The sequence below is a fragment of the Salmo salar genome, chromosome 06, assembly GCF_965601325.2.
Source record: "Salmo salar chromosome 06, fSalSal1, whole genome shotgun sequence".
In the NCBI taxonomy this organism is placed as follows: Eukaryota; Metazoa; Chordata; class Actinopteri; order Salmoniformes; family Salmonidae; genus Salmo; species Salmo salar.
In genome coordinates, this window is record NC_138296.1 from 48,012,479 (window position 1) to 48,039,076 (window position 26,598).

The window sequence follows — 26,598 nt, forward strand, 5'->3', positions numbered from 1 at the left end:
ACTAACCTTTGATGATCTTCATCAGATGACAACCCTAGGACATTATGTTATACAATACATGCATGTTTTGTTCAATCAAGTTCATATTTATATCAAAAACCAGCTTTTTACATTAGCATGTGACGTTCAGAACTAGCATACCCCCCGCAAACTTCCGGTGAATTTACTAAATTACTCACGATAAACGTTCACAAAAAACATAACAATTATTTTAAGAATTATAGATACAGAACTCCTCTATGCACTCGCTATGTCCGATTTTAACCTCTTGACGGTCGCCTAGGATAGGGGGCGCCACAGCGCATTTTGAAAAGAATTCGTGCCCATTTTAAACGGCCTACTACTCAAACTCAGAAGCTAGGATATGCATATTATTAATACTTGTGGATAGAAAACACCCTAAAGTTTCTAAAACTGTTTGAATGGTGTCTGTGAGTATAACAGAACTCATATGGCAGTCAAAACCCCGGGACAGATCGAAACAGGAAGTGGAATTCTGAATTGCGAACTCAACTTCATCACGTTGCCTATTAATCACACCGTGAGCTATGGTTCATTGAGCACTTCCTATTGCTTCCACTAGATGTCCCCAGTCTTTACAAAGTGATTTGAGCCTTCTACTGTGAAAACTGACAGAAGGACACGCTGTGGAACGTGGTCACACGGAGAGGGCCATCACCATTATGACGCCGGCGCCACTGGTTACCCTCCCCTTTCGAAACGTTTTGAAACACAATGCAATCGTCCCCCTCGAATCTTATTGGAGCTCTCGTTGAAAAAGGCCCTACAGATTTATGTTATACAACGTTTGACATGTTTGAACGAATCTAAATAAGAAAAAAGTGCATTTTGTTGAAAGAGTAGCCCCGTGCACGTCGGAACTTTTGGTGAAGCCTTCAGAACGCGCTAACAAGAACAAGCTATTGGGACGTAAAGGATTAACTTTTTCGAACGAAAATACATTTGTTGTGGACCTGGGATTCCTGGAAGTGCCTAAGGATGAAGATAATCAAAGGTAAGGGATTATTGACAATAGTATACAAGACTAGATGTGATATGTGATTGTTCCAAGATGGCTAGCCTATTGCTATTGCTAGCCTATTGTTCTGAGTATCGCATCCCCTTTTATCGCAAAGTGTGATTACCCAGTAAAGTTATTTTTAAATCTGGCATTACAGGTGCTTTCAAGAGATATTCATCTATAAATCTTAGAATGACAATATTACATTTTAAAAATGTTTTCAAATAGTAATTTAGTAAGTTGTAGCACTGTTTCACCGGATGCATTTGAGGGAAAATAGTTAGTCAACCTTACGCGCCGATGTAAAATGCTGTTTTTTTATATAAATATGAACTTTATCGAACAAAAGAATGCATGTATTGTGTAACATGATGTCCTAGGAGTGTCATCTGATGAAGTTTGTAAAAGGTTAGTGCTGCATTTAGCTGTTTTTTGGGTTTATGTGACATTATATGCTATGTGGCTACTTTTACGATATACTCCTCTAACATAATCTGTTTTGCTTTTGCTGTAAAGCCTTTTTGAAATCGGACAACGTGGTTCGATTCAGGAGAGGTGTATCTATAAAACGATATAATTTGGGGAAAAAAATGAAAAAAAATGTATTACATTTTGTTATGCTAATGGCGATATGATTTTTCGCTGGATGTCCGTCCCGTATGCCGCACAGGGGTTAAAATAGCTTTTCGGTGAAAGCACATTTTGCAATATTCTCAGTAGATAGCCCGGCATCACAGGGCTAGCTATTTAGACACCCACCAAGTTTAGCACTCACCAAAATCAGATTTACTATAAGAAAAATGTTATTACCTTTGCTGTCTTCGTCAGAATGCACTCCCAGGACTTCTACTTCAATAACAAATGTTGGTTTGGTTCAAAATAATCCATAGTTATGTTCAAATATCCTCTGTTTTGTTCGTGCGTTCAAGACACTATCCGAATGGTAAAGAAGGGTGACGCGCACAACGCATTTCGTGACAAAAAATGTCTAAATATTCCATTACCGTACTTCGAAGCATGTCAACCGCTGTTTTAAAATCCATTTTTATGGCATTTTTATCGTAAAAAAGCGATAATATTCAGACCGGGAATCTGTGTTTAGGTTCAAAGACGAAAGAAAATAAAAACATGGGGTCGACTCGTGCACGCGCCTCAGCCCATTGTCCTCTGATAGAGCACTTGCCAAAAGCGCTAATGTTTTTCAGCCAGTGGCTGGAATTACATCATTCAGCTTTTTTCCCGCCTTCTGAGAGCCTATGGGAGCCGTAGGAAGTGTCATGTTACAGCAAAGATCCTCAGTCTTCAATAAAAAGAGTCAAGAAGCTCAAGGAATGGTCAGAGAGGGCACTTCCTGTACAGAATCTTCTCAGGTTTTTGCCTGCCATATGAGTTCTGTTATACTCATAGACACCATTCAAACAGTTTTAGAAACTTTAGGGTGTTTTCTATACAAAGCCAATAATTATATGCATCTTCTAGTTTCTGGGCAGTAGTAATAACCAGATTAAATCGGGTACGTTTTTTATCCGGCCGTGTAAATACTGCCCCCTATCCCCAACAGGTTAAAGAGAAAATGTTCTTCCAGTACGAGGTGAGTAATCACTGTCCAGATATCCAGAAGCTCTTTTCGGTCATAAGAGAGAGTGGCAGAAACATTACGTACAAAATAAGTTACAAATAATGCGAAAAACACACTTAAAAGCACCATTCCTTAGGAGACCGTAAAGCGTAAGCCATCTCCTCATGCACCATTTTCAGGTCTCTCGAGATGTTCAATTGAGTTCAAGTCCAAGTTCTTGCTGGGCCACTCAAGGACATTCAGAGACTTGCCCCGAAAGCCATACGTGCGTTGTCTTGGCTGTGTGCTTAGGGTTGTTGTCCTGTTAGAAGGTGAACCTCCACTCCAGTCTGAGGGCCTGAGCACTCTGTAGCAGGTTTTCATCAAGGATCTCTCTGTACTTTGCTCCGTTAATCTTTCCCTCAGTCCTTACTAGTCTCCCAGTCCCTGCTGCTGAAAAACATCCCCACAGCATGATGCTGCCACCACCATGCTTCACCATAGGGATGGTGCCAGTTTTCCTCCAGATGTGACGATTGGCTTTCAGGCCAAAAAGTTAAATCTTGGTTTCATCAGACCAGAGAATCTTTTTTCTCATGGTCTGAAAGTCTTTAGTTGCCTTTTGGCAAACTCCAAGCGGGCTGTCGTGTCTTTTACTGAGGATTGGCTTCCGTCTGGCCACTCTATCATAAAGGCCTAATTGGTGGAGTGCTGCAGAGATGCTTGTCCTTCTAGAATGTTCTCCCATCTCCACAGAGGAACACTAGAGCTAAGTCAGTGTGACCATCGGGTTCTTGGTCACCTCCCTGACCAAGGCCCTTCTCTCCCAATTGCTCAGTTTGGCCAGGCGGCCAGCCCTGGGAAAATCTTTGTGGTTCCAAACTGATTCCATTTAAGGATGCTCTTGGGGACCTTCAATGCTGCAGAAATGTTTTGGTACCCTTCCCCAGATCTGTGCCTCGACACAATCCTGTCTCGGAGCTCTATGGACAATTCCTTCGATCTCATGGCTTGGTTTCTGCTTTGACATTCATTATATAGACAGGTGTGTGCCTTTCCAAATCATGTCCAATCAATTGCATTTACCACTGGTGAACTCCAAGTTGTAGAAACATCAAGGACGATCAAAGGAAACAGGATGCACCTGAGCTCAATTTCAAATCTCATAGCAAAGGGTCTGATTATTTATGTAAATAAGGTATATCTATTTTTTATTTTTAATACATTTGCTAAAATACATCAGAGACCATACCATTACAGCCAATGTCCACATATAGAAACATGTACCTGAGAGAGAATGGTTGTTGACTATTTTTCAACAGAATATTGTACAAGTGGCAGCAACATGCTGAATTGTGGGTACAATACATTTGAATATTAATTAAATTGGCAAAACTAACTTAACCTCTCTCGGGTATGTGGGACAAAATCGTCCCACATACCCGAGTGGCGCGAAATACAAAAACCTTAAAAATGCTATAACTTCAATTTCTCAAACATATGACTATTTTACACCATTTGAAAGATAAGACTCTCGTTAATCCAACCACATTGTCCGATTTCAAAAAGGCTTTACAGCGAAAACAAAACATTAGATTGTTAGGAGAGTACCCAGCCAGAAATAATCACAGCCATTTTTCAAGCTAGCATATATGCCATAAATACCCAAAACACAGCTAAATGCAGCACTAACCTTTGATGATCTTCATCAGATGACACTCCTAGGACATTATGTTATACAATACATGCATGTTTTGTTCAATCAAGTTCATATTTATATCAAAAACCAGCTTTTTACATTAGCATGTGACGTTCAGAACTAGCATATACACCGAAAACTTCCGGTGAATTTACTAAATTACTCTTGATAAACGTTTACAAAATACATAACAATTATTTAAAGAATTATAGATACAGAACTCCTTTATGCAATCGCGGTGTCAGATTTTAAAAGAGCTTTTCGGCAAAAGCACATTTTGCAATATTCTGAGTAGATAGCTCGGCCATCAAGGCTAGCTAAACAGACACATCAACATCGAGGCTCAGTAAACTCAGAATTACTAGTAGAAAAATTGGATTACCTTTGCTGTTCTTCGTCAGAATGCACTCCCAGGACTTCTACTTCAACCACAAATGTTGTTTTGGTTCAAAATAATCCATAGTTATGTTCAAATATCCTCCGTTTTGTTCGTGCGTTCAGGTCCCTATCCGAAGGGTGACGCGCGGACCCATGTCGTGACAAAAAAATTCAAAATATTCCATTACCGTACTTAGAAGCATGTTTAAAATCAATTTTTATGCTATTTTTCTCGTAAAATAGCGATAATATTCCAACCGGGCGACGTTTTCGTTCAAAGGCTGATAGAAAAACATTGCCACTTCTCGGGGCCGCGCATCTCCTGTCTCTGAGCCACCAGCCTGACCACTCACAAACAGCGCTCCTGTACCTAGCCCAGAGACAGCAGAGATCTCATTCCACTTTCTGGTGCCTTCAGAGAGCCTATGGGAGCCTTAGAAATTGTCACGTTACAGCAGAGATGCTGTATTTTCGACAGAGATGCCACAGAAGCACAAGAAATGGTCAGAGAGGGCACTTCCTGTATGGAATCTTCTCAGGTTTTGGCCTGCCATATGAGTTCTGGTATACTCACAGACACCATTCAAACAGTTTTATAAACTTTAGTGTTTTCTATCCAAATCTACCAATTATATGCATATACTCGTTTCTGGAAAAGAGTAGTAACCAGTTTAAATCGGGTACGTTTTTTTATCCGGCCGTGAAAATACTGCCCCCTAGCCCTAAGAAGTTAAATCCAAACAGATGTAGGCAATGAAAGGTTAAAATAAAATACATGCTGTCAGCAATGGCCATGAGGGCAATGGAGAATGTGTTCTTGTAGTATGTACAGTCGTATGAAAAAGTTTGGGCACCCTTGACAATTTCCATGATTTCCATTTATAAATAATTTGGTGTTTGGATCAGCAATTTAATTTTGATCTATCAAATAACTGATGGACACAGTAATATTTCAGTAGTGAAATGAGGTTTATTGGATTAACAGAAAATGTGCAATATGCATCAAAACAAAATTAGACAGGTGCATAAATTTGGGCACCCCAATAGAAAAATCACATCAATATTTAGTAGAGCCTCCTTTTGCTAAAATAATAGCCTCTAGATGCTTCCTATAGCCTCTAATGAGTGTCTGGATTCTGGATGAAGGTATTTTGGACCATTCCTCCTTACAAAACATCTCCAGTTCAGTTAGGTTTGAAGGTTGCCAAGCATGGACAGCCTGCTTCAAATCATCCCACAGATTCTCAATGATATTCAGGTCTGGGGACTGGGATGGCCATTCCAGAACATTGTACTTGTTCCTCTGCATAAATGCCCGGGTAGATTTTGAGCAGTGTTTTGGGTCGTTGTCTTGTTGAAATATCCAGCCCCGGCGTAACTTCAACTTTGTGACTGATTCTTCAACATTATTCACAAGAATCTGCTGATTTTGAATCCATGCGACCCTCAACTTTAACAAGATTCCCAGTACCGGCACTAGCCACACAGCCCCACAGCATGATGGAACCCCCACCAAATTTTACTGTGGGTAGCAAGTGTTTTTCTTGGAACGCTGTGTTCTTTTGCCACCATGCATAACGTCCCTTGTTATGACCAAATAACTCAATCTTTGTTTCATCAGTCCACAGCACCTTATTCCAAAATGAAGCTGGCTTGTCCAAATGTGCGTTTGCATACCTCAAGCGACTCTGTTTGTGGCATGTGTGCAGAAAAGGCTTCTTCCGCATCACTCTCCCATACAGCTTCTCCTTGTGCAAAGTGCGCTGAATTGTTGAACGATGCACAGTGACACCATCTGCAGCAAGATGACGTTGTAAGTCTTTGGAGGTGATCTGTGGGCTGTTTTTGACCATTCTCACCATCCTTCGCCTTTGCCTCTCCGATATTTTAGATGGCCTGCCACTTCTGGCCTTAACAAGAACTGGGCCTGTGGTCTTCCATTTCCTCACTATGTTCCTCACAGTGGACACTGACAGCTTACATCTCTGCGATAGCTTTTTGTAGCCTTCCTCTAAACCATAATGTTGAACAATCTTTGTTTTCAGGTCATTTGAGAGTTGTTTTGAGGCACCCATGTTGCCACTCTTCAGAGGAGAGTCAAAGAGAACAACAACTTGCAATTGGCCACCTTAAATATCTTTTCTCATGATTGGATGCACTTGTTTATGAAGTTCAAGTCTTAATGAGCTCACCAAACCAATTGTGTGTTCCAATTAATCAGTGCTAAGTAGTTACAGGTATTCAAATCAACAGAATGACAAGGGTGCCCAAATTTTTGCATAGCCTACTTTTCGCATCTGATTTAATTTCATACAACGTAATATTGCTACACTAAAAATCTTTGTCTGGACAATACCCCAGCACTCAGCTTTTATTAGAAAATAAATGGCATGCCACTGTGATCATTTTCTGTGACGACAGAGAAAATTATTATGCAGCCTCAGAGGGGTGCCCAAACTTTTTCATACGACTGTATATCCACTGTTTGGTGGGGGCCGTATAGGGATATGTTTCCCATCAAGAGGCCCCAAACAACATAGGAATTCCAACATTCTAATCCACCGGGCAACCTCTTGCCACTGTGGTTGGACACTGGAGGTTGGAAACAAAATGAATATGACTTGAACACAACTGTAACCTATAGCTGGGCAATCAAATGGGTGAACATTTTTGCGTCCCCTGGACTAGAGCACAGAACTATTAAAAGAGTTCAACCTCATGTATAATAAATTACACAATAATTATCTTGTAGGTCTCACCTGCACAAAGACAGCTTACAAAATAAGGGTTACCAACCAAGACAAGTCAACCCAGCTAGCTAGTTAAGTTTGCAGCTAACAGATAGACCTCATGCTTTATTTAGCATTTAGGAGCTCAGAACATTTACATGGACATTGTGAGAAAAAGACAACCATGAAGCCAGCTGGCTATGGATTCCCACGTGCTAGCCAACACCAAACATTTGAAATATAGCTGCAAGAAACATTTTAAATAATGTTAGCTAGCTAGCTGATGTATTGTTTTTATGTTTGATGTGGCTAGCAAGTGAGCATACACAGTCAGCTGGCTAGGTTGTACATAATTAAGGGACGCGAGTGGCATTTCCCGTATGATTGATGAGGATCTCCATATTGCAAATGTACGGTCCCTCACTAGATGTCTGTGGGTGTTATTAAAATAGGCCGACGGCCTAAGGTCTTCCCCCAGGGCCCGGGAAGTCATCAAATAAAGTCTCTAGGACGTTTGGTTTATAAAATTTTACATTTTTGGACATTTTTCTGCTGTGCTGGAAAATTCCACCAGATGGTGACTGGCTGTATATTGCAAATGGACAAAACATAATCAAATGGACATGGCCATTTCTCGTAAGCAGAAAAGAGTTGAGCACACAAAACTCGGTGAGCACAGGTTTGGCCAAATGTACTTTTAGCCCAGAAACAAGATGGCGTTGATGCCTCAACGCTCTGAGTTAATGCCCATTTTCTGGGATTAAAGGTAGAAAACGGTAATACAGCACTAATTTGACCGCTTCACGTCAAAGTACCGAAACCTACGGTGTAAGGAAAAATAGAACCAGCCATTTATCTATCGTAATTTACGAGAAATTGTACAACGTTCGTTTGAGGGTTAAACAAATGTTTAGTTTTTTCAAAAACGTTATAGATCCAGTTACGGCGTGTTAAGGCGAATCCGTTAAGGTGGGTTTCGGAGCTCTACGTGATTTCTGTGATTTTTCTGTACTCACACACAGTCAATGTGGAGTGACACAGTGTGGGGCTTAAAGACACGCAGAGCCTGCAATAGTTACTGGCGTTCACACCATCAAAGAACCGTCAGACCTAGATCTCTGGAACTTTACAAACCTGTTCTAGAGCTTAAGTTGGTAGTGCACGGTGAGTTATGTGGCTCTAGAAGGTTCTCAGGCCGAGAAACAGCCTCGTCCATTTGAAATAATTAACTTCATTTTTAACGTCGCGAAAGTGACGACATTTAGAAAAGTCCCAGAATCACAAGATTAGACGCATTGAAACTGCCTCGGCCCATAGAGACGGACCCTAAAGTTTCTGTCCGATAGTTCTCAGGGACCCCGTTGCAATGCCCAGAAAAAGTGCATTTTCAGCACTAATTAAGGTCGCTGCTCGGTCTCCGAATGACCTATCAAGCTGAAACTCGGGATTCGGGGTCGCCTCAGCTAGGCCCTACACATAATGTCAGAACTGGACCCGCAGCTTGAATGTAACTGTTTTTGAAGTAAAAAAAATTAAAAAGATTTTAACAGGAGGCGCTGTGAATTGTGGGCCGACTCTGAAATATGTGATAGTTGGCTTCTAAAAGAGTTGGACAAAGTGAGTTTGGTGTCAGTATGATATCTTGTTGACTGATGGCTGACCTTATTGCAGTATAATACACTGCTCAAAAGAATTAAGGGAACACTAAAATAACACATCCTAGATCTGAATGAATTAAATAATCTTATTAAATACTTTTTTTCTTTACATAGTTGAATGTGCTGACAACAAAATCACACAAAAATAATCAATGGAAATCCAATTTATCAACCCATAGAGGTCTGGATTTGGAGTCTCACTCAAAATTAAAGTGGAAAACCACACTACAGGCTGATCCAACTTTGATGTAATGTCCTTAAAACAAGTCAAAATGAGGCTCAGTAGTGTGTGTGGCCTCCACGTGCCTGTATGACCTCCCTACAATGCCTGGGAATGCTCCTGATGAGGTGGCGGATGGTCTCCTGAGGGATCTCCTCCCAGACCTGGACTAAAGCATCCGCCAACTCCTGGACAGTCTGTGGTGCAACGTGGCGTTGGTGGATGGAGCGAGACATGATGTCCCAGATGTGCTCAACTGGATTCAGGTCTGGGGAACGGGCGGGCCAGTCCATAGCATCAATGCCTTCCTCTTGCAGGAACTGCTGACACACTCCAGCCACATGAGGTCTAGCATTGTCTTGCATTAGGAGGAACCCAGGGCCAAACGCACCAGCATATGGTCTCACAAGGGGTCTGAGGATCTCATCTCGGTACCTAATGGCAGTCAGGCTACCTCTGGCGAGCACATGGAGGGCTGTGCGGCCCCCAAAGAAATGCCACCCCACACCATGACTGACCCACCGCCAAACCGGTCATGCTGGAGGATGTTGCAGGCAGCAGAACGTTCTCCATGCCGTCTCCAGACTCTGTCACGTCTGTCACATGTGCTCAGTGTGAACCTGCTTCTATCTTTCAAGAGCACAGGGCGCCAGTGGCGAATTTGCCAATCTTGGTGTTCTCTGCCAAATGTCCTGTACGGTGTTGGGCTGTAAGCACAACCCCCACCTGTGGACGTCGGGCCCTCATACCACCCTCATGGAGTCTGTTTCTGACCGTTTGAGCAGACACATGCACATTTGTGGCCTGCTGGAGGTCATTTTGCAGGGCTCTGGCAGTGCTCCTCCTACGGCCTCCTCCACGTCTCCTGATGTACTGGCCTGTCTCCTGGTAGCGCCTCCATGCTCTGGACACTACGCTGACAGCAAACCTTCTTGCCACAGCTCGCATTGCTGTGCCATCCTGGATGAGCTGCACTACCTGAGCCACTTGTGTGGGTTGTAGACTCCGTCTCATGCTACCACTAGAGTGAAAGCACCGCCAGCATTCAAAAGTGACCAAAACATCAGCCAGGAAGCATAGGAACCGACAAGTGGTCTGTGGTCACCACCTGCAGAACCACTCCTTTATTGGGGGTGTCTTGCTAATTGCCTATAATTTCCACCTGTTGTCTAAGTGGACAGTTTGATTTCACAGAAGTGTGATTGACTTGGAATTACATTGTGTTGTTTAAGTGTTCCCTTTTATTTTTTTGAGCAGTGTATATTGGAATTGTACATTTTATATTGGAAATGGACAGTGTACATTTCCAATTTTTATTTTTTATTTAACCAGGTAGGCCAGTTGAGAACAAGTTCTCATTTACAACTGCAACCTGACCAAGATAAAGCAAAGCAGTGCAACAAAAAAAACAAGTTACACACACAAACGTACAGTCAATAACACAATAGAAACATCTATGTACAGTGTGTGCAAATGTAGAAGATTAGGGAGGTAAGGCAAATAGGCCATAGAGGTGAAATAATTACAATTTAGCATTAACACTGGAGTGAAAGATGTGCAGATGATGATGTGCAAGCAGAAATACTGTGGTGCAAAAGAGCAAGAAGATAAATAACAATATGGGGATGAGGTAGTTGGGTGTGCTATTTACAGATTTGCTGTGTACAGGTACAGTGATCGGTAAGCTGCTCTGACAGCTGATGCTTAAAGTTAGAGAGGGAGATATTTTTGCAATTCGTTCTAGTCATTGGAACTGGAAGGAAAGGCGGCAAAAGCAAGTGTTGGCTTTGGATGACCAGTGAAATATACCTGCTGGAGCGAGTGCTACGGGTGGGTGTTGCTATGGTGACCAGTGAGCCGAGATAAGGCGGGGCTTTACCTCGCAGAGACTTATAGGTGACCTGGAGCCACTGGGTTTGGCGACGAATATGTAGTAAAGGCCAGCCAATGAGAGCATACAGGTCGCAGTGGTGGGTAGTATATGGGGCTTTGGTGACAAAACGGATGGCACTGTGATAGACTACATCCAGTTTGCTGAGTAGAGTGTTGGAGGCTATTTTGTAAATGACATCGCCGAAGTCAAAGATGGGTAGGATAGTCAGTTATACGAGGTTATGTTTGGCAGCATGAGTGAAGGAGGCTTTGTTGTGAAATAGGAAGCCGATTTAATTTTGGATTGGAGAGGCTTAATGTGAGTCTGGAAGGAGAGTTTACAGTCTACACAGACACCTAGGTATTTGTAGTTGTCCACTTATTCTAAGTCAGGACTGTCCAGAGTAGTGATGCTAGTGGGGCGGGCGGGTACGGGCAGCAATCGGTTGAAGAGCATACATTTAGTTTTACTAGCAGAGAAAAGAGTCGGCCCGAGAATTGAACCCTGTGCCACCCTCATAGAGACTGCCAGAGGTCTGGACAACAGGCCCTCCGATTTGACACACTGAACTCTATCTGAGAAGTAGTTGGTGAACCAGGCGAGGCAGTCATTTGAGAAGCCAAGCCTATTGAGTTTGTGGTGATTGACAGAGTCGAAAGCCTTGGCCAGGTCGATGAAGACTGTACAGTACTGTCTTTTGTCGATGGCAGTTATGATATCGTTTAGGACCTTGAGCGTGGCTGAGGTGCACCCATGACCAGCTCGGAAGCCAGATTGCATAGTGGAGAAGGTACAGTGGGATTTGAAATGGTCGGTGATCTGTTTAACTTGGCTTTCGAAGATTTTAGAAAGGCAGAGCAGGATGTATATAGATCTATAACAGTTTGGGTCTTGTCTCCCCCTTTGAAAATGGGGATGACCGCGGCGGATTTCCAATCTTTGGGGACCTCAGACGATACGAAAGAGGTTGAATAGGCTAGTAATAGGGGTTGCAACAATTTTTGCTTGCTGTTTTAGAGCGTCTGCTAAATGACTTAAATGTAATGTAATGTAAATGTCTAGCCCAGCTGATTTGTATGGATCCAGATTTTGCAGCTCTTTCAAAACATCAGCTATCTGGATTTTTTAAATTTTACCTTTATTTAACTAGACAAGTCAGTTAAGAACAAATTCTTATTTTCAATGACGGCCTAGGAACAGTGGGTTAACCTGTTGAGGACAGACGTTCCGCTAGCGGAAACCCGTTCCGCCTGCGGAACCCCTAGCCAACAGCCAATGGCATCGCACAGCGCGAAATACAAAACCAACTAAAATACCACAATTCAATTTTCTCAAACAATCAACTATTTTACACCATTTTAAAGATAAGACTCTCATTAATCTAACCACATTGTCCGATTTCAAAAAGGCTTTACAGCGAAAGCAAAACATTAGATTATGTTAGGAGAGTACATAGACACAAATAATCACACAGCCATTTTCCAAGCAAGCATATATGTCACATAAACCCAAACCACAGCTAAATGCTGCACTAACCTTTGATCTTTATCAGATGACACTCCTAGGACATTATGTTATACAATACATGCATGTTTTGTTCAATCAAGTTCATATTTATATCAAAAACCAGCTTTTTACATTAGCATGTGATGTTCAGAACTAGCAAACTTCTGGTGAATTTACTAAATTACTCACGATAAACGTTCACAAAATACATAACAATTATTTTAAGAATTATAGATACAGAACTCCTTTATGCAATCGAGGTGTCAGATATTAAAATAGCTTTTCTGCGAAAGCACATTTTTGCAATATTCTGAGTACATAGCTCGGCCATCACGACTAGCTTTTTTGACACCCACCAAGTTTGGGACAACCTAAACTCAGAATTACTATTAGAAGAATTGGATTACCTTTGGTGTTCTTCGTCAGAATGCACTCCCAGGACTTCTACTTCAACAACAAATGTTGTTTTGGTTCCAAATAATCCATAGTTATATTCAAATAGCTCTGTTTTGTTTGTGCGTTCAGGTCACTATCCGAAGGGTGACGCGTGAGCGCATTTCGTGACCAAAAAATTTCTAAATATTCCATTACCGTACTTAGAAGCATGTCAAACGCTGTTTAAAATACATTTTTATGCTATTTTTCTCGTAAAATAGCAATAATATTCCAACCGGGCAACGTTGTATTCATTCAAAGGCTGAAAGAAAAAAATGGAGTAGTCTCGTGACCGCGCATCTCCAGTATCACTGTCCCCAGGCTGACCACTCACAAATTCTCCTGCTGTTCTTCGCCCAGAGACAGCAGACACCCCATTCCACTTTCTGGCGGCTTTAGAGAGCCAATGGAAGCCTTAGAAAATGTCACGTTACAGCACTAGATGCTGTATTTTCGATAGAGATGCAACAGAAGGACAACAAATTGTCAGACAGGGCACTTCCTGTATGGAATCTTCTCAAGTTTTGGCTTGCCATATGAGTTCTGTTATACTCACAGACACCATTCAATAAGTTTTAGAAACTTTAGTTTTTTCAATCCAAATCTACTAATTATATGCATATTCTAGTTTCTGGGCAGGAGTAGTAACCAGATTAAATCGGGTACGTTTTTTATCCGGCCGTGAAAATACTGTCACCTATCCCAAAGAAGTTAACTGCCTTGTTCAGGGGCAGAACGACAGATTTGCACCTTGTCAACTCGGGGACCTTTCGGTTACTAGTCCAATGCTCTAAGCACTAGGCTACCCTGCCGCCCCTGCCGATTTACGTGTGGGGGGGCTTGGACAAGTTGCTGCAGGGGGGTTTAGAGCTGTTGGCCGGGATAGGGGTAGCCAGGTGGAAAGCATGGACAGCCGTAGAAAAATGCTTATTGCAATTATCGATTATCATAGATTTATCGGTGGTGACAGTGTTTCCTAGCCTCAGTGTAGTGGGCAGCTGGGAGGAGGTGCTCTTATTCTCCATGGACTTCAGTGTTCCAAAACTTTCTGGAATTAGTGCTACAGGATGCAAATTGCTGTTTGAAAAAGCTATCCTTGGCGTTCCTAACTGACTGTGTATATTGGTTCCTGACTTCCCTGAAAAGTTGCATTTCGCGGGGCCAATTCGATGCTAATGCAGAATGCCACAGGATGTTTTTGTGCTGGTCAAGGGCAGTCAAGTCTGGGGTGAACCAAGGGCTATATCTGTTCTTAGTTCTACATTTTTTGAATGGCGCATGCTTATTTAAGATGGTGAGGAAAGCACTTTTGAAGAGCAACCAGGCATCCTCAACTGACGGGATGAGGTCAATATCCTTCCAGGATACCCAGGCCAGGTCGATTTAGAAAGGCCTTCTCGCTGAAGTGTTTTAGTGAGCGTTTGACAGTGCTGAGGGGTGGTCGTTTGACTGCGGACCCATTACGGACGCAGGCAGTGATTCCTGAGAACCTGGTTGAAGACGGCAGAGATGTATTTAGAGGGCAAGTTGGGCAGGATGATATCTATGAGGGTTCCCATGGTTACGGATTTAGGGCTGTACCTGGTAGGTTCCTTGATCATTTGTGTGAGATTGAGGGCATCTTGCTTAGGTTGAAGGACGGCCGGGGTGTTAAGCATATCCCAGTTTATGTCACCTAACAGTACGAACTCTAAAGATAGATGGTGAGCAATCAATTCACATATGCTGTCCAGGGCACAGCTGGGGACTGAGGGGGGTCTATAACAAGCGGCAACAGTGAGAGACTTGTTTCTGGAATGGTGGATTTTTAAAAGTAGAAGCTCGAATTGTTTGTGCACAGACCTGGATAGTATGACAGAACTCTGCAGTAGATTGCAACTCTGCCCCCTTTGGCAGTTCTATTTTGTTGGAAAATGTTGTCGTTGGGGATGGAAATTTCAGGATTTTTGGTGGGCTTCCTAAGCCAGGATTCAGACACGACTAGGACATCAGGGTTGGCGGAGTGTGCTAAAGCAGTGAATAAAACAAACTTAGGGAGGAGGCTTCTGATGTTAACATGCATGAAACCAAGGCTTTTACGATTACAGAAGTCAACAAATAAGAGCACCTGGGGAGTGGGAGTGGTGCTGGGGGCTTCAGGGCCTGGATTAACCTCTACATTACCAGAGGAACAGAGGAGGAGTAGGATAAGGGTACCGCTAAAGGCTATAAGAACTGGTCGTCTAGTGCTTTCGGAACAGAGAGTAAAATGAGCAGATTTCTGGGCACAGAAGAATATATTTAATGTACAGACAAGGGTATGGTAGGATGTGAGTAGGCACCGGTTAAGCCAGGTGAGGTCACTGCATGTGTGGGGGGTGGGACAAAAGGGCTATCTAAGGCATATTGGGCAGGGCTGGGGGCTAGTTGGGACTAGCTAGAGGCTAGCTCAAGGCTAACTGGTGCTTTCTTCGGGACAGAGACGTTAGCCAGGAGTAGCCACTCGGATTGCAGTTAGCTAGCTGCGATGATCCAGTGTAATGGTCCAGAGCTTGCGGTAGGAATCCGGAGATGTGGTAAAGAAAAGCAGTCCGAAATGCTCTGGGTTGATATTGCGCTGTGCAGACTGGCAGGTATTGACCGAGCTGAGGCTGGCTGGTGTCTGAGTTAACGGTGAAGTCCGCTAGCAGTGGCTAACTGCTAGCTTGTAGCTAGTTAGCTGGCTAGCCTCTGATGGGGATTCCGGTTCTAAAGTCTAAAAATAGCAGAACCCTAACACATTGGGTGAGGTGGGTTGCAGGAGAGTATATTCAGTCTGTAGATGGGAAGTGAGATTAAAATATATATGAAAAAATACAAGGAAAACTATATTTACAACGGGACATGATGTGACAAGGACAAAACACACTTCAGACTACTACGCCATCTTAATGAGGGATTTACTGAGGGATTTACCATCACCAAATGGACAGGCAGAAATCAACACCAACGAGCGATGGAGAGGAACCACTATCACTGCTCGGCCATCCCTAATTCAACAAGCCAGTCAATTGGGCATTTCTGCAGCATGTCCAATTCGTGATGGTACAATTGGAAATGTACAACTGAGGGATTTAATATCACCAAATGGACAGGCTGAAATCAACACCAACGAGCGATTGGACAATGCCCATTACACATATGCTATATTGTCAGTGTGACCATGCTCTTCTGCAAGTTGACAGTGTCCACTGCATATTCATAAGGACTTCCCATGGACATGCTGAATCGACATCGAGAAATTCTTACCTCCTATGATCAAACATGACAAATGGACCTTCTGGTTGATTCAGGGCTTAACATAATGATCTATCATTTGGTCAGTATGTATGCCATTTGGACATTTCTTATGCCATTTGGACATGGTTCACTAACTTTTGGGTTCGGAATCCGACTTCCTATGATCATATATGGCAAATGGACAAAACATGGGCCTTATGGAACAACTCAATAAAATAAGACAAATGTATATCCAGAAAATTACCACATATGTATAATTAATCAATTTTTTGGGGGGGTGAAAAACAGTCCTGAAAGAGCTATGAGGTTTTAAAAGTTAGAATTTATTTTGAGATTTTGAAAATGTCACCCTTGGGACCTGACTTTGTGACCATTTCCCATATGGAAAATCTACAGTGGAGCGCACCCGCCACAATTGGGATTTTTGGAGTATGACACTTGGCAGATGCCATGTTCCGCTTGCAATATGTTTTTGAAGAACTGCCGTTTATTTGTGGTATTTGCGATTGTGTATATGGTTCGCCCAATGCCAGTAAGATGCCATTCATTTTTGTCCATTTCATCGGGGTCTTCCCTTACTTGTCTTCATGGTTGTCTCATTGTCATGATGACAATCTAATATCAACATTGAAAAATTAGGTTAGCTATTGCTCACCAGTTGCCAGGAATCGCAGAAATGCTGTCCTTGAAATTTGTGTCTTGCTTCCTGATTTAGAGGGGCCACCAACTCCACTAGCTTATGGAATTCTTCAGGATACAACCGGGAAAGATTATGGAACTGGGGTACATCACCCAATTCCAGCTCCCTACACAAGTTTGCGTATGCTCCTTTAGGGCCCTATAAAATTGCCTAATTCAGTTTGTTTTTCCCCCAATTTTTATATAGAACAAAATTGGATGTTGTAAGTCCACAACAGTGCTTAAACCACACCCGCAGACCCCTTTGAGGTCTGGGAAAAATTGTCATTTTTGGGTGTAGATATACCCTTTATTATATTCACGTGTGCAGGCTGGCACCAGCAAGAGACCTGTAGCACACATGATTTTAGATTTGTTAAACAAATCACCACTGGATTGATGCAAATAATAATTCTTCCAGGTAGGCATAGACTACTTTGTAGTAAACATTTAATTGAGAAGGTTTTTGGGAAAGCCTTTCCATCTACCCGTTGTAGTTAGCATCACCGCTGTTGGCTATGTGGTAGACACAGGGGCATTCCCGGACCATTGCCTCTTCAAAGTTAAAGGAAAATATGAATCCCTTATGCTTTTAGTTCGTCATATTATAATCTTGGGAAAATACATTTTCTAAATGATAGGACATCAACAAAAATACATGTTTGAATATTGTTGAATTCCATTTTAATATCTGGATTCTGTGATTCTGTCCGGCTTCTCCATATCGCAGATTTTATAGGGCCCTACTCTTTGGGCTTGGCACTGCATCAGTGGGCTCCCGAGTGGCGCAGTGGTCTAAGGCACTGCATATCAGTGCTAAAGGCCTCACTACAGACCCTGGTTCGATTCCAGGATGTATCACAACCGGCCGTGATTGGGAGTCCCATAGGACTGCGCACAATTGGCCCAGCGTCGTCCGGTTTGGCCGGGGTAGGCCGTCATTGTAAATAATAATTAATTCTTAACTGACTTGCCTAGTTAAATAAAATGAAAACGTCTACCCATGGCCTGCTACCTAATTCTAGGATTATTTGAACCATTGAGTGAAATCACAAAACTTTACCTTGGGTGAAGTTCTTTTTTACATTTTTCTTTCTTCTTCTATCCTTTGGTTGGTTGTTGTTGCTCTCGTCGTTCTACAAAAAGTCAATAGCCATTACAAACATTTCCATCTTTCTCTGGTCTATGGTGACACAGAGATGGACCAGCTGCTGTACATTTGGCATCCGTCTGTCTTACTACTTAGTCTTCCAGTGTTGCGGTGGTAGTCCTGCCACCTCGGGCCCTGCCCCCTTTTTTTTCATGTGCTATTACGACCACATCGGAATGATCTCAATTGTTAGTTGGTCCATGGGCTGGGGAATTTTCAATCAGTTGGTTCTGGGGGGTTTGGAACCGAATCTGAAGGTTGTAGCCCAGGTATAAATTGACCTTTTACGGGTAGTGTCTTATTTTGGAAATTCAAGCTGTTGTAGCCTTTTTAATGAACCTGTATTTGTTTACCACAGTGAGGACAATACATGGGAACCGCAGGACAATCTGGATTGCCCTGACCTGATTGCGGAGTACATGCAGAATCATCATAACAAAAAAGAAAGTTTCAAGAAAGAGTCTGGTGGCAAGAGGAAAGCTGGCGAGTCTGACACAGAGGCAGGGGGTGAAGAAGGCAGACCCAAGAAGAGGAAAGATGAGGTGAGAGCCTGTACTTGGTTTCAATATTAAAGAACATGCCTGATACTATAGACCGTGAATGTAGCCCTGTACTGAACCTTCTCTCCTTATCCATCACTCTTTCAGGCAGAGAAGCCCAGAGGCTTTGCTCGTGGTCTTGACCCCGAACGGATCATTGGAGCCACAGACTCCAGTGGAGAGCTGATGTTCCTCATGAAATGGTGAGTTCTGGGCTGCATTGGAAATGTTGACACTTTTCGCTATACGGTACTAGGAGAGTGGAAGATTTGTCAAATACTAGTTATCCCCTCCAGAAAAAGTTGGACATAACTGATTGAAGTTGCTTCACCCTTAAATTCTTTCTCCACAGGAAGAATAGTGATGAGGCTGACCTGGTGCCGGCCAAGGAGGCCAACATTAAATGTCCACAGGTGGTCATCTCCTTCTACGAGGAGCGTCTGACATGGCACTCCTACCCCACTGAGGAGGAAGAGAAGAAGGATGATAAGAACTAGTCACAGGTCCAGGATGAAGGGGAAGGGGGTACAGAGGGTGGGGTGGAGGGTGTGGGACAGGGAAGCTGATTTGTCTCAAAACCTTTCTGCAAACCCGGACTGTTAAAACTAAAGCAGAGGTTGACAGATGGGTAGGGATGATAAGACTTGTCAAGGAGGTGGTTTGGGGGGGGGGGGGCATGGGTAAATAGAACTCCTAAGTCTCAAGATCACTTTATCAGGCCTCACTTTTGGGTCTCATTAGCTAGAATCATGGGATAAGTAGTTTTCAGTCCCTGAGCACTGAATTGCTTCAAAATCATCAGCTCCTCTTACTGTAGTTTCGCCTCAGAAAAGCTTTTGTCAAGATACACTTTTGAGTTGGCGAGGTATCACTACAGCAGCTGAGTTTACAAAAAGGAATGGTCAGATTCCAAAACATGATCCAGCAAAAGTTCTCAGCTAATTCAATTGAAATAGCCAATCTTAATCTCCAGTTTTCTTGCGTGAAATGTTGAAGTTGATTTCTTGTCAGAACGTTATCTTGTACCTACACATCCCTCATCGAGCAACTTGCAGTGCATTTTGTTAGTCTTTCTACTTTTTAAGAAACCTGTTTTAAGTGTTGGCACCTGCCTTCCCTTGCCATATCATTATCATATAATGTGTAAATAGTTGTGGTTATATTTGGTTAGTTTTAATTGGTTATTATGAGAGCGAGCTAAGAAGGATTTTATTTGAGTTTTTTGGATGTTCAGACTAGAGTTAACCTAGATTCTGGTCTTTAAGTGTTATGCATAGGTGTATAGAGTTGTGAACAATGGTATGGAGCAGGGTTTCCATTAGGAAAACGTGGTGCTGGATATTTGACTGGCAGCATTTTAATTTACCAGACATTTGAGACATTTTCCCGACCCATATGCATTGTGTGCGTAACCTGATTAGGGCGTACAGCCACGGTGCTCAGAATGACAGATCACATTTTAGATTATGGTGATTTGTTTTAAAAGAACATGCAAATCGAGGATGCAACAGCGTGCATCCTTACCGAATTCCGATGCGCACTTTGAAGATGTTAGAATAACTGTCCACATTTACTTTTCCTCAGCCAACAAGATGAGTAACGAACAGAAAAATCCCTAGCCTATGTCAATATACTATTCCCCATAGTAGAACATTTGACCTATTTATTGGTCAGCTTGTCGTTCTGTGCGAGAAAGAAACGGCCTACTCCAGACAGACTCTGGGACAACAGATCCCAAATGCATATAACCAGTAGGCCTAGGCTACATAACATTTTTTTATAAAAATAACCTTCAAGCAATGAAGCTGATGCAACCGATCAGAACATTTAGCTTAAAATGTTGATTAAACTATTATTTATTCACATACAGTGCCTTGCAAAAGTACTAATCCTCCTTGCCGTTTTTCCTATTTTGTTGCATTGCAACCTGTAATTAAAATTGATTTTTTTATTATTTCATGTAATGGACATACACAAAATAGTCCAAATTTGCGAAGTGAAATGAAAAAAAATTACTTGTTTCAAAAAATTCAAACAACAAAAAACTGAAAGGTTGTGCGTGCATATGTATTCACCCCCTTTGCTATGAAGCCCCTAAATAAGATCTGGTGCAACCAATTACCTTCAGAAGTCACATAATTAGTTAGATTGCACACAGGCGGACTTTAAGTGTCACATGATCTGGCACATGATCGGTCACATGATCTGAGTGTGTGTGTGTGTGTGTGTGTGCGTGTGTGTGTGTGTGTGTATATATATATGTATATATATATAATGTATATATATATGTATATATATATATATATATATATATATATATATATATACACCTGTTCTTAACGGCCCCAGAGTCTGCAACACCACTAAGCAAGGGGCACCACCAAGCAAACGGCACCATGAAGACCAAGGCGCTCTCCAAACAGGTCAAGGACAAATTTGTGGCGAAGTACAGATCAGGGTTGTGTTATAAAACACATCCCACAAAGCACCATTAAATCCATTATAAAACAATGGAAAGAATATAGCACCACAACAAACCTGCCAAGAGGGCCACCCACCAAAACTCACGGACCAGGCAAGGAGGGCATTAATCCGAGGCAACAAAGAGACCAAAGATAACCCTGAAGGAGCTGCAAAGCGCCACAGCGGAGATTGGAGCATCTGTCCATAGGACCAGTTTAAGCCGTACACTCCACAGAGCTGGGCTTTACGGAGGAGTGGCCAGAAAAAAGCCATTGCTTAAAGAAAAAAATAAGCAAACGTTTGGTGTTCGCCAAAAGGCATGTGGGAGAGTCCCCAAACATACGGAAAAAGGTACTCTGGTCAGATGAGACTAAAATTGAGCTTTTTGGCCATCAAGGAAAATGCTATGTCTGGCGCAAACCCAACACCTCCCATCACCCTGAGAAGACCAGCCCCACAGTGAAGCATGGTGGTGGCAGCAACATGCTGTGGGGATGTTTTTCATCGGCAGGGACTGGGAAACTGGTGAGAATTGAAGGAATGATGGATGGCGCTTAATACAGGGAAATTCTTGAGGGAAACCTGTTTGTCTTCCAGAGATTTCAGACTGGGACGGAGGTTCACCTTCCAGCAGGACAATGACCCTAAGCATACTGCTAAAGCAACACTTGAGTGGATTAAGGGGAAACATCTAAATGTCTTGGAATGACCTAGTCAAAGCCCAGACCTCAATCCAATTGAGAATCTGTGGTATGACTTAAAGTTTGCTGTACACCAGTGGAACCCATCCAACTTGAAGGAGCTAGAGCAGTTTTGCCTTGAAGAATGGCCAAAAATCTTAGTGGCAAGCTAATAATAGCGTTCAAAAGGTGGCTCTACAAAGTATTGACTTTGAATAGTTATGCACGCTCAAATTTTCAGTTTTTGGTCTTATTTCTTGTTTGTTTCACCAAATAATATTTGGGATCTTCGAAGTGGTAAGCATGTTGTGTAAATGAAATGATACAAACCCCCAAAAATCTATTTTAATTACTGGTTGTAAGGCAACAAGATAGGAAAAATGCTATGGGGGTGTGAATACTTTCGCAAGCCACTGTATGCGCACCAATGCACACAGGGCAGTAAGCGCCGCGTGACTGTTCGTTCCATAATGCAATTAGCAGGAAAACACTTGTGAAATGCGCACTGCACATGCGAGCGGTTTCATGAGATGAAAATGTCCATTAGATCTCCCCTCTTAATCTAAAAATGCAACAACTAGCATGGGTTGCTAATATGACTAGGATTGTGCCTTTGATTACTGGAAAATGAAAGAGTTGATTTGAAAACCAATAGAACATGAGAGAAATAGGCTACTGGTTTCAATGGCATATGGAACTTTAAAACTGCCTTTACATTTCTATGGTTGGATGTTGGCTAGGCTACTTTGAAGCAAGGGAAGGCAAGTCTCATATGAAGTAAAACATTCAGGTTTCAAACAATTACGAATGTTTTCTAAATGCATACTGCCTCCATTTCATTGCAAAGTGGTGTGTGGCGCACTGAAGCCTGCATACTGTTGCCTAGGCACTTAAAATAAGCACGCTTCAATTACCAGTTAAGAAATACAAATAGTTGCTAATTTTAATGGTGGCCATCAACGTTTTTAACAAGCGATTGCGTTTAGAATTGTTGCGCAATGATTGGTCTTATTAAAGCACGTTTCACTCCAGCAGCAACAAACAGGCGGTTTGAGAAGCTTTACCAGCAGCTCCTCCATTGTCTGACCGATTTTTATGAAAAAAGATTTACCGCTCAAATTAGCCTCTGCATCTCTATGCTGTGTGCCTGTGATAACTAAGATGCATAAAGACTAACGGAAATACACATGCAGCAATTTAATTCCACAAAATTATGCAAATTAACCTATAGACCGATAAGCTTCACCGGTCAAATGTATTTGCATCGACTGGTATTTCCATCAATGAATATGCAAAAGAGCATTATTTTGCAATGGGATTTTTTTTTTCTTTCTCACAGACAATTCGCTGGCGGCAATTTTATTTATCAGCTTTTCACATTTTTTATCGGCCATAAACCGTCTATTACCGGCTAACAGAAACCCTGGTATGGAGCTACTAACTTTGTTGTGGAGCACCAGTATGACCTGTATAACCTGAGTATAACCTGAGTTGTTTGTGGTCTCGTACTCATGGCTAAAACGACTTGATTGGTGTGATCTACTTTCCTGCCAGATAACACACCCTCAGAAAACAGGCACCAAGTAAGAAGCTAGAGATGAAGATGCGAAAGATAGGCTTTCACTCAGATGAATCTTTGGTGGAAAGCTTTATTTACTATAACACCCACATATTCTGTCCTTATTTCTTGTTGAGCTATTCCCATGTGCAGTACATGCTCACCATTCACAGGCTTCCTTGAGGTGATTTTAGGAGGTTTGGTATTGTTGTCAAACTGCACTGGAAATACGTGGATTTGGATTAAGGTGGTGGGAAGGGTTATGCTCAGTCAAGGCCCATGGTTTTAATGTGGTTGCGAAGATGAGGGATGGACAAAGCAAATGGCATTTTTATTTTTATTGCAATGCAACCCAGCAACTCTATCCCAAGAAATATACACAGTGGAAAATGTAGTGTCTATGCCAGGGCTCTCCAACCCTGTTCCTGGAGAGCTACCATCCTTTAGGTTTTCGCTCCAACCCTAATCTAGCGCACCTGATTCTAATAATTATCTGGTTGATAAAGTGAATCAGGTAAATTTAAAACGGGGATTGACGAGAACCTACAGTTGGAGTCATTAAAACAATTTTTTCATCCACTCCACAAATTTCTTGTTAACAAGCTATAGTTTTAGCAACTCGGTTAGGACATCTACTTTGTGCATGAGACAAGTAATTTTTTCCAACAATTGTTTACAGACAGATTATTTCACTTATAATTCACTGTATCACAATTCCAGTGGGTCAGAAGTTTACATACACTAAGTTGACTGTGCCTTTAAACAGCTTGGGAAATTCCAGAAAATTATGTCATGGCTTTAGAAGCTTCTGATCGGCTATTTGACATAATTTGAGTCAATTGGAGGTGTACCTGTGGATGTATTTCAAGGCTTACCTGCAAACTCAGTGACTCTTTGATTAACATCATGGGAAAATCTAAAGAAATCAGCCAAGACCTAAGAAAATAAATTGTAGACCTCCACAAGTCTGGTTCATCCTTGGGAGCAATTTCCAAACGCCTGAAGGTACCACGTTCATCTGTACAAACAATAGTACGCAAGTATAAACACCATGGAACCACGCAGCCGTCATACTGCTCAGGAAGGAGACGCGTTCTGTCTCCTAGAGATGAACGTACTTTGGTGCAAAAAGTGCAAATCAATCCCAGAATAACAGCAAAGGACCTTGTGAGGATGCTGGAGGAAACGGGTACAAAAGTATATCCACAGTAAAAAGTGTCCTATATCGACATAACATGAAAGGCCGCTCAGCAAGAAGCCACTGCTCCAAAACTTCCATTTAAAAAATAAAAGCCAGACTACGGTTTGCAACTGCACATGGGGACAAAGATTGTACTTTTTGGAGAAATGTCCTCTGGTCTGATGAAACAAAAATAGAACTGTTTGGCCATAATGACCATCGTTATGTTTGGAGTAATAAGAGGGAAGCTTGCAAGCCGAAGAACACCATCCCAACCATGAAGCATGGTGGTGGCAGCATCATGTTGTGGGGGTGCTTTGCTGCAGGAGGGACTGGTGCACTTCACAAAATAGATGGCATCATGAGGAAAGAAAATTATGTGGATATATTGAAGCAACATCTCAAGACATCAGTCAGGAAGTTAAAGCTTGGTGCAAATGGGTCTTCCAAATGGACAATGACCCCAAGCATACTTCCAAAGTTGTGGCAAAATGGCTTAAGGACAACAAAGTCAAAGTACTGGAGTGGCCATCACAAAGCCCTGACCTCAATCCTATAGAAAATTTGTGCGAGCAAGGAGGCCTACAAACCTGACTCAGTTACACCAGCTTTGTCAGGAGGAATGGGCCAAAATTCACCCAACTTATTGTGGGAAGCTTGTGGAAGGCTACCTGAAAAGTTTGACCCAAGTTAAACAATTTAAAGGCAATGCTACCAAATACTAATTGAGTGTATGTAAACTTCTGACCCACTGGGAATGTGATGAAAGAAATACAAGCTGAAATAAATCATTCTCTCTTCTATTATTCTGACATTTCACATTCATAAAATAAAGTGGTGATCCTAACTGACGTTAAACAGGGAATTTACTGGGATTAAATGTCAGAAATTGTGAAAAACGGAGTTTAAATGTATTTGGCTCAGGTGTATGTAAACTTCCCACTTCAACTGTACATGACAGTAGCTTTCCAGGAACAGGGTTATAATGCCCTGGTCTATGCACATGCACCTCTGTTTTACTAAACCCCTGTTTTAAATACAGACGACGGGTCCCTAGGTAGTCTATATTGTGATTCAAAGTAAATACAACGGTTTTATGGTGGTCTGTTTTATAGTGTAAAGTAAATCTATCCAAGGTGTTGGCAGCCATGGAATATAGATCAATCTAGCAACTTATTCATCTCACACAACTGACAAACTGAAATTGTAAGACCAGATCAAGACGACCTCTCCAAGTTAATTCTACTTTCAGACTTTACCTTTGAGCTCTGATGTTAATTCTCGCCGTGTCTGGATCTGTTAGATTAAAATGAGTTGCCAATTAAAGAACTGACACCCTCACAGAGGTGGGTGGGTTATACTCAAGTTTGGTTTGTGGGGCTTTGCTACCTCTGGATTAATTGAAGAATTGTTCACTGCTCTATTGCGCCTGAATATCCCTCTTCTGGCATCTTTTAAATCCTAAATTGTTAAGTAATGAATTTAATTGATTCATCACAGCTAACAATAGCTTGTATGAAAAATTGTTCATCGATTTAACTGAGTAATGGTGACTAACATTTAAATGTTTAGATACTGAAAACAACCACCATTACACCAGGGGTTTTACAGCCCTGGTATAGAGCTTGTTGCCTTGGATTGATTTTTAATTGGTATTTTACTGCTCATTTTAACAGGACAAGTCTAAGAGGGCTGCATATCTTTTCTAATATACCAGACCGGAAGATTTCTATATATACAGTATATCCTAGTCAAGTGGCTCATATGTAACCTTTTAGTTATTTTGTCTTTGGCTCTTTCTTGTGTCTACTGAAGATACATCTCTTGTTGCATGTTTCTTGCTTTCAATCAGTCACCATTTGCAGTGGTTACTTTTACTTGTTTAAACGTTTTTGGACAATAAATCTTTTTTGTTAACAATGGTGTTTCATATAATTTGTCGAAACACGTTAACTTGTAATTCTTTAGTACGTATTAGAATTCTTAGTAATATCACTAAATATCGTCAAGGAATT

At 41.9% G+C, this 26,598-nt stretch overlaps 1 protein-coding gene across 2 annotated transcripts in view; it reads left to right on the forward strand.

Annotated features, from left to right (window-relative positions):
• The window catches only part of LOC106607485 (chromobox protein homolog 1), a 39,090-nt gene extending 12,587 nt beyond the window's left edge, over positions 1-26,503 (forward strand). For both annotated transcript variants that reach the window (XM_014204479.3, XM_014204480.3), the window contains exons 4-6: positions 18,522-18,705; positions 18,811-18,905; positions 19,055-26,503. In XM_014204479.3, coding sequence (XP_014059954.1) covers positions 18,522-18,705; positions 18,811-18,905; positions 19,055-19,199 — 424 coding nt within the window. In that variant the 3' untranslated portion in view covers positions 19,200-26,503. The remainder of the gene's footprint in view (positions 1-18,521; positions 18,706-18,810; positions 18,906-19,054) is intronic.
• Positions 26,504-26,598: the final 95 nt, after the last annotated feature.